Here is an 18822-nt window from a genome sequence, read left to right as displayed (position 1 = left end):
TATCTCGGTATTTGATTTTACCTTTTATTTCTTTTCTCAATCATTTATAAATACTCATGCATTGATGTAAGGGAAAAAAACATAATCATTCCAACATTATGCCATAATTCCATCAAAATATGACAAAACCATTAAAGAAATAATTAGTAATACATCATGGAACAATAATAAATAAATAGTTTTCATACATTCATACTTGTGAAAAATATATGTCGACAACAATTTGATATTCACATTATCTCTTACACAAACAAATCAAGTTGGAGATGCCTCTGCTTAACATCTATCGTATTCAATTACTTAATCGATAAAGTTTTCAATAAGGGACCAAAGAGGAGTTACAATCAATATTCCTTAATCCTTCCTAGATCCTAGCATGGTAATAAATCCCAACATGTCTAGTTATTTAGAGACTCGTGCCGACGCATTTCGAGTTCTGGTTATGACTCACCAGACTCCCACAATCTTGCAATACAAAATTGAAATATAAAAACAATTAACGATCAAATAGAATGTTAATACATCAGTACACCTCCTAGAAGGCAGTTGCACTTAGAACAAGCAGCGAACCTTTTTTAGTTTTAATGCACATCACAGGAAAACATAATTGTTACTAGGGCAAAGAAAAGGCAATATTGATTTTCAATTACTGTGTAAACTAATCCGTGCATTTTTTTCACTCCCACCCATTTAAAAAAAATAAAAAAAAATCACAGAAGCAGGTGTTTCGCGGAAAGACAATATGCAAATGTGGGCCACTTTTTTTTAGCATGCCCGGACGATTTTTATTCCCAACCCTACTAGGAGCACCACACATCTAAAAAAACAAATTTACCCAAATATAACCTCTATTGCTCATAACTGTGTGGTGACGGAAATGACGAGCATGCTGAAAAGTATGAATGACGTTTATCAAAGGTATAGATTCCGCATGTGCAGTTAGTTGACAAAGGCGCATAATGCGATTCAACTTTTCTGACTCGTTGACCGCATCGCCCTGCCAAATTAACTATGTTAGAAGCTAAATATACATTTCAGCAGTGATGGCTCATTGCAAGCTTGAGATTTAATTAGCACACTCGATAAGCAGCTGTTGCTGGTAGAGAAAGCACACACTTATTTTGCACATTTTCCCCATGCTAGAATCCACATCTCCAGAGCATCAAAACTGCGAAGAAATTTGCAATCACATTTCCCTCGCGTGTCCGCCATCTTGAGGCCTGATCTCCCAGCCAGTCCAACATCATGGCCACTTCTTCAGAAATGCAGAACAATGACCTGACAAGACTTGTAACTGCAGAAATGCGGATTCATTTTTAGGTCTCGGCCTGCGTAGGCTGCGCTTGCGCAGTCTCGCTGGTGAGATTTTATGTTTTAGAGTATGGGGCTTAAACCCGCCCCTCTTCTCCATTGGCTTGCTTCCTAAACGGAGGCCAGCCATTGGAGAAGAGGGGCGTCTGTCCATTTAAGCCCCGTCTTTTTTTGGATTAGGGGGTGTGTTTTTTAGGTTGTTTCTCTCCTCTTCCCATTGGCTGGAATTTTACATTCCAGCCAATGGGAAGAGGAGAGAAAGAAAAACATGCCCCCCCCTCAGAAAATGACGGGGCGTTTATCCGAGCCATTTCTACTGGACCTCTGAGAAACATGGTGGTGTCATGGTGTGGTCCGCTTTCCTGACGGAGCTCGCTTTGCTGCATCTACCGAGGGTAAGTATATGCCCTCTAGTGATGGCCCTTTAGCATCCACACACGCATAGGATTTACCTGAGGTGGCCGCTGTCCATGCGCTCGCTTTGCCACGGGCCTCTGCTGCTTGGTTTCCCGCCCGCCTCTCAGCCATTGCTGCTGAGCGTGCGCCACTCCACGTCTGAGCCCACCCGCAAAAGTTGGAGCAGTGCTCGTCCTTGGTGAGCACCCCTGAGAGCCGAGAAGAGATCCTGCTGGGGAGACCGCAGAACGAGCTAAGATGGCGGCTGCTGCCCTCTCTGCTGCATCAGTCCGTTAGCCGTAAGGAGACCTCGGCGCGGAGACACCACCACTTCCAGCGCCTGACGGGACCTGCCACCTGATGTTCCACCACAGCGGTAGGGGTGAGCGGCCCGCCATGATGAACGGCGAGCTGTGAGGCACTGCGGCAACCCCCCCATCCCCAGGGAGGCTGTGCAGGCGGGATGGATCGGGCGAGTGGAGAGCCCTCCAGAAAGGTACATGCGGGGGAGGCAACATCGCCCTTGAAGGTACCCCATTTGCGGAAAAGCATGCAGCATGCTGTCTCCCCAGAGCCCCCAGGATTCGGGACCCCTCATGCCCCCCAGGGGAGAGTGCTGAGGAGCCGGAGGAGCCGCAGCCGGCGCGCGAAGCCAGAGTCACAGCCCGAGATGAAGACTGCGCCGCCCCAGGGGTCAATGGGGTGCTCTGTCTCGTGCCGGCCGCCCAGCACCAGCCAAGCCAGGGCGGGCACCGCCAGCACCAACGTGGCGCACAGCAGGCCCAGGCACCAGCAGAGGAGGAGCAGCAGCAGCGGGAAGCCGGCTGGTATTTTTCGCTTTTCTTGCCTCTGTTCCCTGCTTGTGCACGATTTTCTTGCCTCTGTTCCCTGCTTGTGCTCAATTTTCTTGCCTCTGTTCCCTGCTTGTGATCGTTTTTTCTTGCCTCTGTTCCCTGCTTGTGATTGTTTTTTCTTGCCTCTGTTCTCTGCCTGTGCTCGCTTTTCTTGCCTCTGTTCCCTGCTAGTGCTCGTTTTTTCTTGCCTCTGTTCCCTGGTTGTGATCCTTTCCTTGCCTCTGTTCCCTTGTTGTGCTCTCTTTTTTTGCCTCTGTTCCCTGCTTGTGCTCGCTTTTCTTGCCTCTGTTCCCTGCTTGTCATCGTTTTTTCTTGCCTCTGTTCCCTGCTTGTGATAGTTTTTTCTTGGCTATGTTCCGAGGGGCGTTACTGGGCAGATATGGGCGTGTGGCTGACCTAGACGGAGGGAAGCAACTGGTGAGCTCTGGGAGTTGGTGGGGGCCTCGAATAACCCATTTGTAAATAAGGAGACTCCCCGGGGTGAGGGTGTGTGTGTGTGGGTGTGTGGCTCTGTGTGTGTGTGTGGCTCTGTGTGTGTGTGTGTGTGTGTCGCTCTGTGTGTGTGTGTGTGCGTGTATGTGTGTGTGCGTGTGGCTGTGTGTGTGTGTGTGTGGCTCTGTGTGTGGCTGTGTGTGTGTTTGTGTGTGGCTCTGTGTGTGTGTGTGTGTGTGGCTCTCTGTATGTATGTGTGTGGCTCTGTGTGTGTGTGTGGCTCTGTGTGTGTGTGTGTGTTGGGCTCTGTGTGTGTGTGTGTTGGGCTCTGTGCGTGTGTGTGTGTGTGTGTGTTGGGCTCTGTGTGTGTTGGGCTCTGTGTGTGTGTGTGTGTGTGTGTGTGTGTTGGGCTCTGTGTGTGTTGGGCTGTGTGTGTGTTGGGCTCAGTGTGTGTTGGGCTCTGTGCGTATGGGGCTCTGTGTGTTTGGGGCTCTGTGTGGCTCTGTCTGTGTGTGTGGCTCTGTCTGTGAGTGTGGCTCTGTCTATGTGTGTGGCTCTGTCTGTGTGTGTGGCTCTGTCTGTGTGTGTGTGGCTCTGCCTGTCTGTGTGTGTCTGGCTGTGTGTGTGTGGTGTGTGTGGCTGTGTGTGTGTGTGTGGCTCTGTGTGTGTGTGTGTGTGGCTCTGTGTGTATGTAGGTGGGTGCGTGTGGCTCTGTGTGTTTGTGGGTGCGTGTGGCTCTGTGTGTGTGTGTGTGGGTGCAAATGCAATAGGTCTTGCATTTGCGAGAGATTAAGCTATTGGCATTGTAAATGACAATGCCATTTATTTATATGTTTTAAAAACAAAAATAATGTCATGAGCAATGCCAACAGCTCTAACTTTAACAAAGACGAGACCATTGCATTGTAAATGCTTGTTGTAAACTGTCACGAAAACAAGGACGCAAAGAGGCACCCCGAAGGAAAATAACGAAAAGCCGTATGTTGTCAGTTACTGCAGCCTTGACTTTATACTGCCAGCAAGAAGGCCTCTTCGGTTACCCGGGGAACTCTCGTGTAGGAGAGAGCAGCAGCCCTCAGCCTTCCATCTCTCAGCATCCCTGTTAATTAAATCAAACTCCGGAATTAATTTATTCCCGTGGCACCCAACGATTTGTCTTCATATTGGTTTAGGATTTATTCGTTTGGGAAGAAAATAATTTGCCTTGAACTAAAAACTAGCCAAGATTTCTCATGGAACTCATCTTATATGATAAGTGTTATGTGATGGGTTAAGCTCACAATTGAAGCAGTGCGTCATTTAAGTGCCCAATGTCATATTTAATGTTTTAATGCATTGTAATAGGTCACCCACAATTACTACCAAATCAACAGCGCCCACCTAGACTCCTTGATCACAGAGGAGAAAACATGAACAGGAAGACAACACAGGGTGCGGCACTGATTGCATGCCGAAATTACATTTTTAGGGTCTGTATCACTATCCCATGCGTAAAGCAGGAATTTGCAATTTGCACACCAACTGGTTTGCCAGTTCTAAAACACAGCTGCTGAGACTGGTCCCTATAAGGCTCTCCATTTTTGCCCTCACCCTCAGGGTGAAAAAAAATCTTAACCCTGCAGCAGTACCACCCTTCACTGCCTTTGATGTAACTTTAAAGAGAATTGTTATAGTTCTTTCAGAGTCTCATCATTTCAGAACAGAAGCATTTTCAATATTCTAGAAAATGAAGCCATAGCTGTTGCTTATTTACCTTATGCAGCTAACAACCATTGACAAAGCCAATAGTCCTGGCTCATTGCAAGTGTAATGTTACTTGTATTATATACCTATACAATGACAGAAGCAGCAAAATACCAGTCGGGAGGCACACAATGCTAAGCACAGATTTTCAGTTTATGTGTTCATAAGCCAAGCTCTTAATTACATCGGCCACACCCCTTTGAGAGATCCCCCCCCCCCCGCATGCCAGTTTTTTTCATCCCACTTAAAGCCCTGGACCTAGGTACTAACAAGTCATAATACAAATAAATATTTTTCCATTGGGTTGCAAAATGACCAGCCTAAAACACAATGATTGGGCAAGTGGCATTTTGCAACCCTTTGAGAGTGGCTGCAAATACAGGGATGGAAACCCAAAAGCAGCCCAGAAATGTATATGTATAGATAGATATAGATGGTTCTCGTTTGGAAAGACATAAGTGTGATCAGGGTGTGGTGCCCCAGACCGCGTCCTCCTGTCATTAAGGCTGCTGCCACCACCCATGGGCTTGCTAACTCATTGCAAATCACTCACCACCCCAATTAAAGAGTGGTAACTGAGCAATGATTTGCAACCACAACTGCGATCACAAACCAATGATACGTGCCTTTTTCAATCTAAAAAAATGATGGGTGGGGAGACTTTTCACATCCTCTCATTTTTGCAATTTAGAAAGTGGCAAACATCATTTTACAAGTTGAAAACACTTTTCAACCTAGTCAACGTGTTTTTGCACACTTTAAAAACACTTGTTCAGTCGACTACTTTGTGATTTTTATAATTGCAGGGTTTGTGACCGTAAAAGGCTTTGTACATCAGGCCCTTGGTCTGTTAAGACTTCACACAACAAACAAGCAAATATCATAAAGCATAAAAAAGTCAAAACTGAAATATATAACAATTTTCCTAAATATATGTGGCCACTCGAGTGGCATCAGCAGTTGCCACTGGCAAAAACAGTAGCCAGTCAGTGGTTGCTTGTGCTGGTCCCAAACACTAATTTGTCATCACCAGACAAAAAAAATAAAGCCAGAAAACAGAGGAAGGAGGAAGCGAAAGATAGAAAAAGAGTAGCAAAGCAGGGTTACTACAGAACCTGAGAAAAATAAACTGGAAGAGTAGGTTGGTGGAAGAGAGAAACATGACATGGAATAAAAAAAACGGACAGCCTTGGCATACAGCAGCAGGCTCCAAAGAACAAGCTATATGCCAGGGTTCCCTGGACTTTCAAACGATGAGATGCTACAATTTACGAAGAAGATTCCCATTTACAAAAAATTATGTGAACACATTGCTGTTGGGACTCTCTGTAAATGGCATGAATAAACATTTGTAGGTGTAACCTTCTCTACTTGAGTTCTTTCTCTTGCGTCTTACCCTAAGAATATTTGTGTTTTAAAAATTCACTGAGATCAATGAGGTCTCTAAAGCTACCATCTGTTAGTGCCGGAGCGCCACTAGTGTCAGGCTGGCCCTTCTGCCACCCTAGCATTTTCAAGGCGGGTGCAGGCTAGAAGCCTGCTTTCAGTGCTGGTTGGTCTGCCCGGGGGCTTTCATATCTGCCATGGCCCCTTACTACTAAGAGCCTGATTACGACTTTGCCAGTCTTGCAGCAGGCCGAAACGCCAGCGCCCTGCTGAGAGACTGCCAAAGCCCTCTGCCACCCTCCTGCCCACCCACCAGATTAGGAGTTTTCTCCGGGCCTGGCAGCCCTGCAGCGGAGGTCCCAGGGGCGATGCTTTTCAAATGCTCATATGCAAGCCTTAGAAAGGCAGTGTTGTGGGTGCGTTACAACACAGCATGGACGGTAAGGTCCATGCCGTGCTGGAAATGAGAGTGCATGAATACCAGGGGGCATATCATGTGCCCCAATGCATGTATTCCATGGCCCAGAAGCAACAAGGGGCCCTAGAGGGCCCTCTTTGTTTCCTCACTGCCAAACCTTTCATGGTGGGCTCACTGCCATGAAAACTGTGGCCTGAGGAAACTCGCAATATGTTTGGTGGTGCCACAGTGACACCCCCAAGCATGTTGTGGGCCTCAGACCGCACTGCTGGGTATCTGGGATCCCAGTCGTTTGCAGCGGTACTTTGGCAGTCGGACCGCCAAACTCGTAAAAATAGAATAGGGCAGTGGGACCGCTGATGCGGCGGTGCCTGCACTGCCACACAGAGACGGCATTCCATAGGACAACCATAGTCGTAATTAGCCCCCAAGTGTGGCACGGATTCGAACATTTTTGCCATGGCTTATTTTGGTTTTAGCTCCAGTCTTTGCCGTCACTGTCCTACCACTGTTAGAAACCACAACAGACAAAGGCAGAGAAGCATGACCAGACAGCATGCGATCTTGGTTGTGGAAGGAATCAGAAAGCAGAGAACAAAAGCTTTCAACTCTGAAGCATATCATGCATCCCAAGAGCACAACTGAAAGGTTGTTGTTTTTACCTCCACATCACAGGTGTAGTCAGAGCCATCCAGTAAGGTTACTTTAGCCTGCATGTTCTTCGGTTTTTTTGCAGATTTCAGTGGTGATTTGGAGAGTTTGCTTGATGCAGACTTCTGTGAAATTTTATCGTCTTCAAACCGCTGATACTCAAGCTGTTTTGTGACAGCAGCCTCTCGCTCCTCGTCGTTGCCACCGTTCTGCTGTGTAGGAAAATGAAGAGATTAATGAGAGGTTACTGTATTTGAAACAGGTATCTGGCACTGAGAAGCTACTACTACATTCACAAGAAGCACACACAAACTCATCCTTTATCATGATAATGTGCTGGGAAGAAAACATGGGCACTTCAAAAGAAAACAAAGGCAACTCCTATATGCTGGGGAAAGAGCATGCAGGAGTTATATTTTCAAGTGTCTCAAACATTTGGCCAAGTTTTCATTACTTCCTGTTAGAAAGATGGAATGCGGAGTGCTCCACTGAAGACAATAGAGTGGCCGAGGTTGAATAATGGCTGGTACAAACCTTCGCCTCCAGCATTCAAATGTTTGTCATTCTGTTTTGTCATTTTTTGAACATTTTCCAAGCGCTTTATAGCGTTTCTCCCTTGCCTTCGGATATAATGCCTGTTAAACGCCCTCAACCTCATTATAGGTTCTCATTCCATAACTCAGTTTCACCGCCTTTAACACTTACTCTTGCCCTCAGCAATAGGCAAAAATACTTAATTGTAAATCGGGCAGCAGTGGACAACTAAAATTCTGCCTTTTGATTGGCTCTTAGATGGTTGATATGTACAAAAGAGATTTACAGCTAGTATCTGAGACAAGCCTAATAATTGCATCAACTCACATATTACTGTGCCCTCTTCCCGTAACACCTGTCTGTAAAGATCAGAGAGTTCCAGTGCTTAATTTGTGCTGGTGGTTGTGGGTGGAGCCCACCAGCACTAATTTTTTCAGACCGGTACTGATTTTTCTCAATCAAACTTTGGCACATCGCAAAGAGAGTGAAAAACACACAAGGGGAAAGAAGGACTAAGATAAACACCGGCATCTGAGATAAAGGCACAAAGCAGGGTACTGCAGAAGGGAGATAAAGAGGCAGAAGAAGCATGACATGGAATCAAGACTATGAAGCCTTGGTATTTAGCAATCCCGATATTTAACAATGCCAGTCACGGGATTTCGGAGCAAGCGTTGGGCCCTGGCGCTTGTTCTTTTATAATTAGGCACTGCAAAGTTCTAATAAAAAAGTGTTCCCCTAACTGACAGCATGTGCCTACATTTGGAGATATGTTATTGGGAAAGCAGCTTTAGAATCATTCACTTTCCTGTACAGAAGTCTGAATACCTACATGAACATGATTCTTATCTCAAATGCTACAAGGTACTAAAATAATCAATTATCTGAAAACGTCCCTTTTTTCTTGTCCAAAGTGTACAGTTAAAGTGTTCCAAGTCTGTAAAGACTGTGTAGTCCATGACAATTTTATGGTGTCTTAAAATAGCTGGCTCATTGTTTTCATCTGATCTATGTATTTCTTATTATAAAATAAGCTTAAATGTACTACATTTGAAAGAAGTCATATATTTTTATATGTGTTTTTGGCAAAATTGACTCACAAACAAAAATTATTTTGTTAGGTGCCAATGCAGACACGAACTCTTGCAATTCGGCTGGAGTCACCGATGGAGCCGGGAAAGGTGGGTAAGCCAATGGTAACTGCTCAGGCTCCGTCGGAGCCGCGGGGCGGTGCCACCTGCCCCCTCAGCCGCGTGACGAAGACGAAGAGCGACAACACTTCTTCGACTTTTTGTGCTTCGCCTTACATGACTCCGAGGGCGAAGACTTTCGAATGACGGTGCTTGCTCCGCGACTGGGCCTTCGACCTTCCACGAGACGGGACCTGGAATGAAGTGGGGCCGACCCCCGGGCCTCCAGCCACGTTCGGGACCGCTCCCACAAAGTTTTCGGGGCCATGGCTCGGCAGTGGGACCACGACTCAGTGTCATGGTCACGCCGTAGGCAGAAGAGACACTCACGGTGCGGGTCCGTCAGCGACATCCTGGGCGGACAGGCCTCACAAAGCTTGAAACTGGGCATTCTTATCTACCAGGAGTACGTTTTACTTACAATGAAATCAAACAAACACTTTAGTAAACAAGTTGACGGGGTACAGCTCTCTCCGGATCTGCGCTTGCTGGCACCGAAAAAGAAAGAACTGACCTTAGCGCGCGTGGGTGCGTTTAAGTAGCTCCAGTGACGTCATCTCGACGAATATGATGCCAGAGACGTACATGGAGCCTTACGATGATGCCTATAGAAGCGCAGAGGTACTGCTGACGAAAACTTTCCGGATCCAGTCTGATGCCTGGGGATATTCTAAGGTAAGGAATCTATCACTAACGTGTCTCTTTCAGATTGCAACAACACCTACTCAAGCAAAATGGTGTTCAGTAATCCCTCACATTTGTCTTGAAAGTAAAATTGGAACTCTAGTTGTTCACTACATCAAACCTAGGGGGTCAGGGGGGGTCTACCCTGCCCCCTTATGGTCAATTCCCCCTTTGTTTTGGCCACCTCTTGTGTCTCGATCCTACTGAGACACAAGATGGCGGCCACTCCGGACTGTTTCGACTGTTTACAGACACCCAAGAACCAATCAGCTTTCTGCGCGCATGTCGCGTGTCGCGCCCGGAGCGCGTACCGGGGCGTGCTTACAGATACATATATTTTTTTTAACCTAAATTACTCAAAATCCACTGGAGCACATATCTTGAGACATAGCAAAGGCACATCGGGCTACCAGTCCCTACAATTTTGCCCCGTTCGGGCTAAAAGTGAGGTCGACCGCCCTATGAAAATTAACATGGGGAAAACGCGTTTTGGGACCCCCCTTTTATCTCGGCCCCCGTTTGACGCATCCCCCCAAACTTTCAGGGAAGGACCGGAGCTCGACGAGGCCATTTTGTGGAAATTTTCAGGCAGATTCGTCAACCGGCGCCAAAGTTATTCCAAATAGAATTTTGAGATTTAACATTGAAAAAAATCCTAACTATAACTACCTACTGGCGACCGCCAGCAGGTAATATATATATATATATATACACACACACACATACTCAATTTCTGTTGGTTGTCAAAGAAACGTGCGATACCTGGAGCAAACAAGTGAGCTGCAGCTTATAATATTTCACTGTTGACAGCGCAGAAATTCGTATGGTAAGTTCTAAGAAATATCAATTAGTACGAAGGAAACCTCTCCATGTTTTAAATATGCCTAAGATACTGAGATTGGGAATAGTAATTAGTTGTACAACTCTGAATTCAGAGTAACCCACATCATGTGCTTCAGAGAGCATTTTGCAAAATGTGTTCTTTCTTGCACACTTTTTTCAATAAATACAGTACCCCACTTGTGCGGCTAGTCCAATCGCCTGCAACAGGAATGAGTGAAAACGAATGGCCATATTAAGTCTTAACATGGTCCATGATATGGCGCATTCTTGTCTCAGGCATTTAGGTCAGTCATACAAGTGGGGAACCCTTTTGATCGGGACAAGAGTGGGTGATCATGAGAAGTGTGGGAATGCTGTGTGGTATTTTGTGAATTTCTACAGTTTCTGGAAACATTCCCTCACCAATATGTGAGAACATTTAATGATTATAGCCAAAGTTAGGTGTTTGCAGGGCATTCTGGGTATCATTACGTAGTGGGATCCATGCAACCCACATCACCCTTGTATTCACTTCGTCTCTAGGTTCCTGTATGGCCAAGGTTCAATGGGTTCCCGTGTTGTGGCTACTGTTCTCTCGCTTACTATGGAGATAGAGATGCTCTAGGACCCAGGAGGGCAGAAAGACTACTGGAGCTTTAGGGGTAATGGTGTGACTTGAAGACAGCATGGGATAGCCAGTACAACATTGTTAAAAAAATATATCGCTGGCATCCAGTGGGCTTTCTGCCCAGGAAAGATTGAGGTAAAGTAGCTGTTATGTTGTGGGGCACAGCCCTTCTTTTTTACATAATATTCCTGGTGTCTATTAGGCTTTCTACCATGCACTTGGGTAAACTTTAATGATATTTAAAGCGAGAGGTAATCAGTGCAATGACTACTGCAGTCCTATACTCCAGAGGAATTAAAGGGAGGATCTTTTACAAAATGTTAATGATGAAAAAACATGTGCTTTTTGTCCTATGTGCCTGAGCATTAAAAGCGAGTGTGTTATCAAAAATTACTTCTAAATGCTTAACAGGAGCAGTTGAATTTGGTAGGGTGGCACATATCTCTGGCCACCATAAGCCTGACCACACAGTGCTGAGCCCAAAAGACCTACAGATCAACATACAGAGTTTAAATTTCTCTGCCAGTGATGCCATACCATCAGACATAGAGACAATAATCTGGGTGTCATCTCCATATGACAGAACCTGGAACCCAAATTACCACACCAGATTTGCCTGTGGCACCAAATGCAGATTAAACAAAGTGGGGCTGAGCTAGGACCCCTCTGACACCGTGCAAAGGAGCCGAAAGGATTCCACCATGAAGTCACCACAGCTGACAGCCTGGGTTATGTTAGTCACCCCAAACCGGGTGCAATCTTTGCACCAAGCGGGAGGGGGACACCGTATCAAACAATGCTGAAAGATCCAACATTACCAGGATGGCCTTGCCACACTGGTCCACCTGGCAGTCAATGTACTCAGCCCCAGCAACTAAAGCCGATTTGGTACTGTGACCGCTATGGAAACCATTTTTTAAGGGCCCAGACAACCCTGAGTAAAAAATAAAGTCAGCCAAGGTCGGAAAAATTTTAAAAAATTAAATGTTGTTGGTGCAGGCAGAAGCGAAATTGGGCACAGATTTTTTACATAGTCTCCCTCCCAATTCGGCTTCTGTTTAATGGGAAAAGCAATGGCCTCTTTCCAAATCTGGGGATAAACTCCTGTGCAAATTATCTGATTAAAGACTCTTTCCAAATAGATAGTAATCAAGTCAGGAACCAGTTGTAACACTCTGGGGGGCAGGGGTCCACTGGGGAGCCTGAGTTCAAGTGCTTAAGTAGAGTTTTAATTTGCTTACAGGATATAGGGAGTAAGGTGGACAGAGTAGCAATGGGCTCCTTAACTGTAGAAGCCTCCAGATTCTTTCCAAGAGAGAAGTTGTCCTCATTGACCTTAGAAATCAGAAAATTTGCTCAAGGTTTTCTCTTCTGCAACATTATTATAAAACATTAGTGAGTTCTCTAAAGAATAGTTGACAAAGTACATTGGGTGTATTGCTAGCAGCACATAATTTGCTGGTATAATATAAATATTTAGCATTAAAAATGGCACGTTTATATATTACCATTAATTCTTTGTGTTTAATTTTCTCTTCTGCAATGGGAATACACCTACCCCTTTAGTTCTCGCCTACGGCATTGACATCTAAGCTCTTTCAACTCATCCGAGAAGCACGGCGCAGAAGCCTTGCTCTCTTGGCCATCTTAAATGTAAGTAGGACCACTGGTTCAATGGCAGCAGATAACCAGGTGAGGGAGTGTGTGCACTAATATTAGTCACCATTATTTCCTCTAGGGCAGCTTTCAGATCTATGTGGGAGATTTTACTCCAACTTCTATATGATACAGGCACACACTGTATCCTTACTTCTTCAATCAATAATTTAAGGGTAAAAATAACTGCTAGATGGTCCGATCGACCAAGCGGAAGGACATCTCTTGTCTCCAAGACCAAGTGATTCACAAAAACTTAATCAAGGGTGTGGCCAGCAACATGAGTGGGAAGGTTAACCAATTGGGAGAACCCAAAATTATTAATAAATTCTGAAAATGTACGAACATCTTTACATTTCTGATCTTCTAAATGAAGGTTAAAATTCACCTAAATTGGTAAAATTAGGTCTTTCAACGATGGGTTCAAGAACTTGGCCCCAAGAGTTATCATGCTGCGTACGAGAGCCTGGGGGACAGCACACCAAGAGCCCAGAAAGGAGAAGCTAGTTATTAGTTTCAAACCTAAACTGCACTATCCCAGATTTCCTCTAAGTCAGAGCTAATAGGTTAGTTTCAAAGTGCAGTTCAAAGAGTTTCTTAAAACTATTGCCAGTCCCTCCGTCCGACTGCAAGAGGGATGACCTAATCTGACAATCGAATATGCTGGAGAGGTAGCTTCTACCAATTCTAGTCCAGAATCTTCCTTAGTCCAAAATTCTGTCACAAATAAGCATTTTAATTCCTGATTTGCAATCAGTTCATGTACCTCAGTGCTGTGTTGAACCATCGATCGTGCATTTAACAAGGCGCCTAGAAGCTTTTCCTGAGTTGGGTCACCTTTAGCCTTATATATTCCCTTGCAGTTATGGGAAGGCATTCCAGAACACAAAGCTAGCTTTGGGTGTCATTTGCAATAGGAACATTTGACAGCCAGGGTGTCAATAGGGTTAAAGATATCGCAGACCCCTTTTTCCCCATTAGGAAGCCAGCTCATTAAGTCCTCCCAGTAGCAGAAGCTTTAGAGAAGATCTATATAAAAGAAGGATGTGTGCATGCATGATAGTTTAGACTTTAAACACAGTCAAAGACATCTATTCTGGGTTGAAGAATGTTGTAGTCAAAGCTGCCCCCCAGATTACTGCCATGGTGCACTTGAATACTCTCGCAGACTACAGGTCCTTCTTAGGATGGCAAAGATCGAACAAGAGGAAAAATGATTCCTAAAAAGACACAGAAATAAGTATTACGTAAATACTATGGGGTCCACCCAAAAGTAGAATGAGTGTGATCCGACAGCCTATCACTATTAACCAAAGAATATAAACTCCACTCAAGAGTGAAGTAGTTCAATGAAAGAGAGAATTAATATTACTGCGAAACTTAGATGGCCTTCGAAGAGCTGTGTGGGTACCACCAACTTTCATCACAGCATCCACAAAAAAGATAACAGTTTAAACCAGTATCTATGTGGTCCATCCAAGAAGATGCAACTTTCAACACGGGAGGGAATGAAAAAAGATACGGAGGGGCAAAAGAGTCAGAAGAGGACAAAGAAGACCATGATAATAAGCAGGGATTTAAGAGAAGGATGTGGAACTACCTTCTAGCAAATGGCATGGGGGACTGTAGTGTTCTCAGTCTGCACCACAGTTAAGAAATGCCAGCAGCCCAGGGAATCTGGCTTAGATCCTCAAGGACTCCAGCCGGCCAGGGAATCTGGCCTATGGCTTCCAGGACGGAACAGGGCCAAACAAAACAGGAATGTTGCTGAATAATTTGCAATTTACCAGCCTCCCTTAACCTGAACGCATAGGTCAGTAATGTAGGATAGGATTTCAATATCTGCACTAGGTTACAATTTTCCAGCATGGCTTGGAGAAACAGGTATGGGCAGGCAGTCATGTGACACAGGAGAAGGATGATGGAGTCCTAGTCTGCCCAATAAGCTGTAGGTTGGGATTGGGGTAATGATTGTATAAGTGGAGAAATACAGAACAATAAAAGAAAAGGAAATAAGAAAACAATCTCCAATATGCAGTCCTACATACCATACACTACCCTTCTCCTGTGAACAAACCAAATAATGATACAGGTTACTGTGCTCAGTAGCAATTCTCAGAGAGACGCCTCCACCCTTTTCTTTTTTTAGGAATGTGCATGCAGTGTAAACATAGTGTGTTCCTCTAAAGAAGGTTGTGCTGAGCTAGTGCAAATTCAAACAGAGATGCCTCCACTTTCCTGATTTCGATTGAGTCCAACTGGCTCCTTCACACCACCAGAAACCTGACTTACTTCTGGGTGAAGTCTCTCCTTGTGGCAATATAGAGACATCCAAGATACTCCAAATAATTCCAAATCCAACAGTGGATGGCTGCGGCCTGAATAGTATGTCATGTACTCATGACAATCTTGTAACCTAACTATATAGTCACCTACATCAGGAGGCTTTGATTAACTATGTGACAGATTTTTTACATTATCTGAAACTAAATATTTGCTACATTACTGGCATTTAAACAGAGCACATTACGCGTTTGGTATGGCTTTGGGTACCACTTTCACCAATGAAGCAACATTACACACGTTTCCAAAACAGGCATCAGACACTGGAACCAGATTCAGGTTGAGAAAACATCTTAGAGGAATCGTGTTCTGGCCATATTCTCAGTTATGTGGATACACCATATTCATTGAGCTGTGTGTGGGTGCATGACTGTGCCAATACCATAAGCATTTTCTAGGCTGATATGAATTTCAACTGATCTGAGCACAGAGATGTTCCTGTGTCTTGTGTTTCTTGGTGGGGAATGCAGTCTTAGTTGACTATAAGGATTATGCGTGCCTTGTTGGATGTATGTTAGGAGTTCTGTTCAATGTATTTTGTTGAATGTTAGTATGTAGCAGGTCATGGTGGGAAATGCATCTGTGAGCACAGTGACAGAAAACTTTATTGCATATTGCACACCCCTCCATGTCTCTTTCCTGTTTCTCCTGCACAAACCCAATAATGTATCTTAAATTCCAGAGAGCCTAGCTGCAATTTCTACGCCATACATAAATCAACACGTTCACCACAATGATTCGTTGTCCATACAGTCACACTCTTGAAGATATATTCTCACGGTCCTTGGGCTATCGAACCCATTATATGCACCACGCAACAAAAAAATGTCAACATGCACTGTGAACGTCTACTATCCATCTGCCGACAATGGGACACTACTCTTTCTGCAGGGTATGCCAGACTTAATTTTCCTCACTTCCCTGTGTGCAAAATCTTCATGTGCATGGCCTGTTCCTCCATACATTTCTGTCAGTTCAGGTGCTCAGATCTCTTTGTTGGCGCTCAGAGCTGCGTAAATAAATGATGTAATGGCGTACTGAGAAATTCCCGAAACAGCTATCATCAATGCAGTACCACAAGTAGGCCACATCTTTCTTAATTTGGAGCACATCATCTCTCACCATTCTGAACCTGTGTCATACCAGCTTAATTGATGTGCCTAACAAAAATTAATGTGTCCGTCTGTAACATAATTGATGCTCATGTAAAGAACTCTGATACCTTCGGGTCTAGTTTGCGCTATATAAAACTAAAAAATAAAAGTGGCAAAATAAGGTATCATGTCATGTGGCTAGCTACCCACCATTAGATAATTATGACTTCTGCAGGACAGCAGTGTATTATTACTGAACTCTGAGGGGCTCACCTGCATTTTTAAAAATTGTCCTCCTGTGTAGTGCTCTTTAGTTACACCGTAAGAAACAATTCCTGATTTGGAGTATAGGAACCAAGCAATATAAATCAAAACCTTGCGCATATTCATGTTAATCAACGCATCATGTAATCCAATGTTTAAAATATATTTCTTTATTATTACTTAAGGTTTCTGACAATATGTCAAAACGTAATAATAACTTAGCTCTTGGTTAGGATAATCTGTGGATGAAGACTGAATGCATGTCGGGCTTAATCCAGCCATTCATCATGAGAACAGATATCTTCCACAATTCATCAATAATGTGTCATTCAGTGTTTATGTTCCTCCACATCATATATCCTCTAACAGCATGGACACAGCCTCTTCTTTCCATTGGTGCCTTTCCTTCCTCAGACTGTTTCCAATCATGCGATCTCGCACCTTTTTACTCTTCCCATTGTAGTTCTTACGGTTGCTTTAGGTGCACTTTAGTTGAATAAATAATGCAAATATAATTAATTCTATCTAGTGAAATTTTGTTCCTGTCTCCTTCTCATGTCAATGGTTTACAAGTCTCTAAAATCTTACTCCATACACCTGATTAATATTATATTGTACCAAGAGTATCTTACAATTGGTGATTTTGTATTTGTGGTGCGGATGTCACTCTTGTGTTCAAGGATATATGGGCCCGATGTAGGTAAATCCCATTTACCGATTTTGAAATACCGAATTTTACCGATTCGGTATTTCAAAATTGGTAAATGGGATGTAGGTCCCAACATCTGGAATCGTTACCGATTCCTTACAAATTCGGTAATTACCGATTCGGTAAATACCGAATCGGTATTTGCTATTGAATCCTATGGGCCTTTGAAGCCCATAGGATTAAAGTCAAATACCGAATCGGTATTTACCGAATCGGTAAATACCGAATTTGGCAAGGGTGCAGGGGGTGTCACTTTGACACCCTCTAGCACCCCCAAAACGGGCATGTATGCAACGTGGCACACAGACATGCCCTAAGGGCATGTCTGTCTGTCACATGGCACATGTGTACATGCACAGATGTGCATGTACACAGGAATCGGTATTTTACCATGGATTTGTATTCCATGGTAAAATACCGATTCTGTAAGCCATGTGCTGATGGAACATTGGCTACCTACATTGCATTTTCGGTAATTTTACCGAATCGTTATCATTACCGAATCGGTAAATATTACCGATTCGGTAAATTTACCGATTTGGTAATGATAACGATTCGGTAAAATTACCGAAAATGTGCCCCTACATCTCGATTGCCCTTTACCGATCGGAAATGGCCGAAAATCGGTATTTTCGGCTGATTCCGATCGGTAAAGGGCTACCTACATCAGGCCCCTAATGTCCTGTTTTTGTCCTCCGCAAGGATGTGGACAAGTCTTGTCTCAAGCCAATGGAGTGCTGCAAAGTGATTCCATAAGGCAAGAGAATGTATCGTTAAAATTGAGGAATTCTGAGCTATATCGAAGTGAAATTTAAGGGAACAGCATTGATGATCCAGTAGCTAACATGCAATACATTTCTTCAAAATATCTTAGGAGTCTCCATTACTATAGCACTGGAATGCCTTATCTTGAGTTGTGTCTCTGCTCTCTGAACAAATAAACCTATATCCCTTGTTTTCAAGGGCTCTCCATCAAGTCTAATTCTAAGACAAGCCTTATTCATCGAACACTGCACCTGCATTCCTCAGTTGCTAGAAAACCCTGCTGGACATTACAAAACAGTGTTGTCCAAACTAGAAAGCGTATCCTGGATTAAGGGCCAAAACAATCGATCATGTTTTTCTAAAAATCTTGTGGATAGAGCATATTTCTTGGTTGAAAAACAAATGCACAAGAGTAGCGTGTGATAGATATAATCAGCCAAGGCGTATTTTCTATTTTGGACACACTCAGAGATTTAAAGGAGTTCAATCAATCAATCAATCAATTCATCTTTATTTGATCAAGTTAAAAATTATCATAAAAGCACACATAAATACATCATCATGAAATTATTACAAAATTCTAATGATAAGATTACAAATATGTCAACGCAATTCTAGAATAAAGACAAAGAATGCATTAAAAACGTTAAAAGAATAATTTCATATGCTAAGTCTAAGTATTTGTGTTTTTATTTAGCGGGCTCAATAGTCTGCGCGCCATCCCCTTTCTCTTCCTCATGCAGGCCCATAAGAATGACGCAACTGAATAACAAACCAGAGGGTCAGGTAGTGTTTTTTTAGAAAATATAGTGCTACTCGACTGCTTAAAATTAATTTTCTTTAAAATCGGTTTGAGGTGGACATTCCTTTCATTCTCATATAGCCTGCAGGATAAAACTAGGTGCAATTCAGTTTGTAGTGATAAGTTAGCACACGGGCACG

At 43.9% G+C, this 18822-nt stretch overlaps 1 protein-coding gene across 30 annotated transcripts in view; it reads right to left on the bottom strand.

Moving 5' to 3' along the window:
- Positions 1-18822, bottom strand: part of EPB41L3 (erythrocyte membrane protein band 4.1 like 3) — an 878261-nt gene that overhangs the window by 478581 nt on the left and 380858 nt on the right. For 27 of the 30 annotated variants that reach the window (XM_086965494.1, XM_086965496.1, XM_086965488.1 and 24 more), the window contains exon 3: positions 7203-7403. In XM_086965494.1, coding sequence (XP_086821620.1) covers positions 7203-7256 — 54 coding nt within the window. In that variant the 5' untranslated portion in view covers positions 7257-7403. The remainder of the gene's footprint in view (positions 1-7202; positions 7404-18822) is intronic. The other 3 variants (XM_086965495.1, XM_086965490.1, XM_086965479.1) reach the window with 1 other exon arrangement.

The sequence above is a fragment of the Lissotriton vulgaris genome, chromosome 4_1 (assembly GCF_964263255.1).
Source record: "Lissotriton vulgaris chromosome 4_1, aLisVul1.2, whole genome shotgun sequence".
Taxonomy (NCBI): domain Eukaryota; kingdom Metazoa; phylum Chordata; class Amphibia; order Caudata; family Salamandridae; genus Lissotriton; species Lissotriton vulgaris.
The sequence above is the reverse complement of the archived record's forward strand: the minus strand, read 5'-3'. Positions and strand labels throughout refer to the sequence as shown.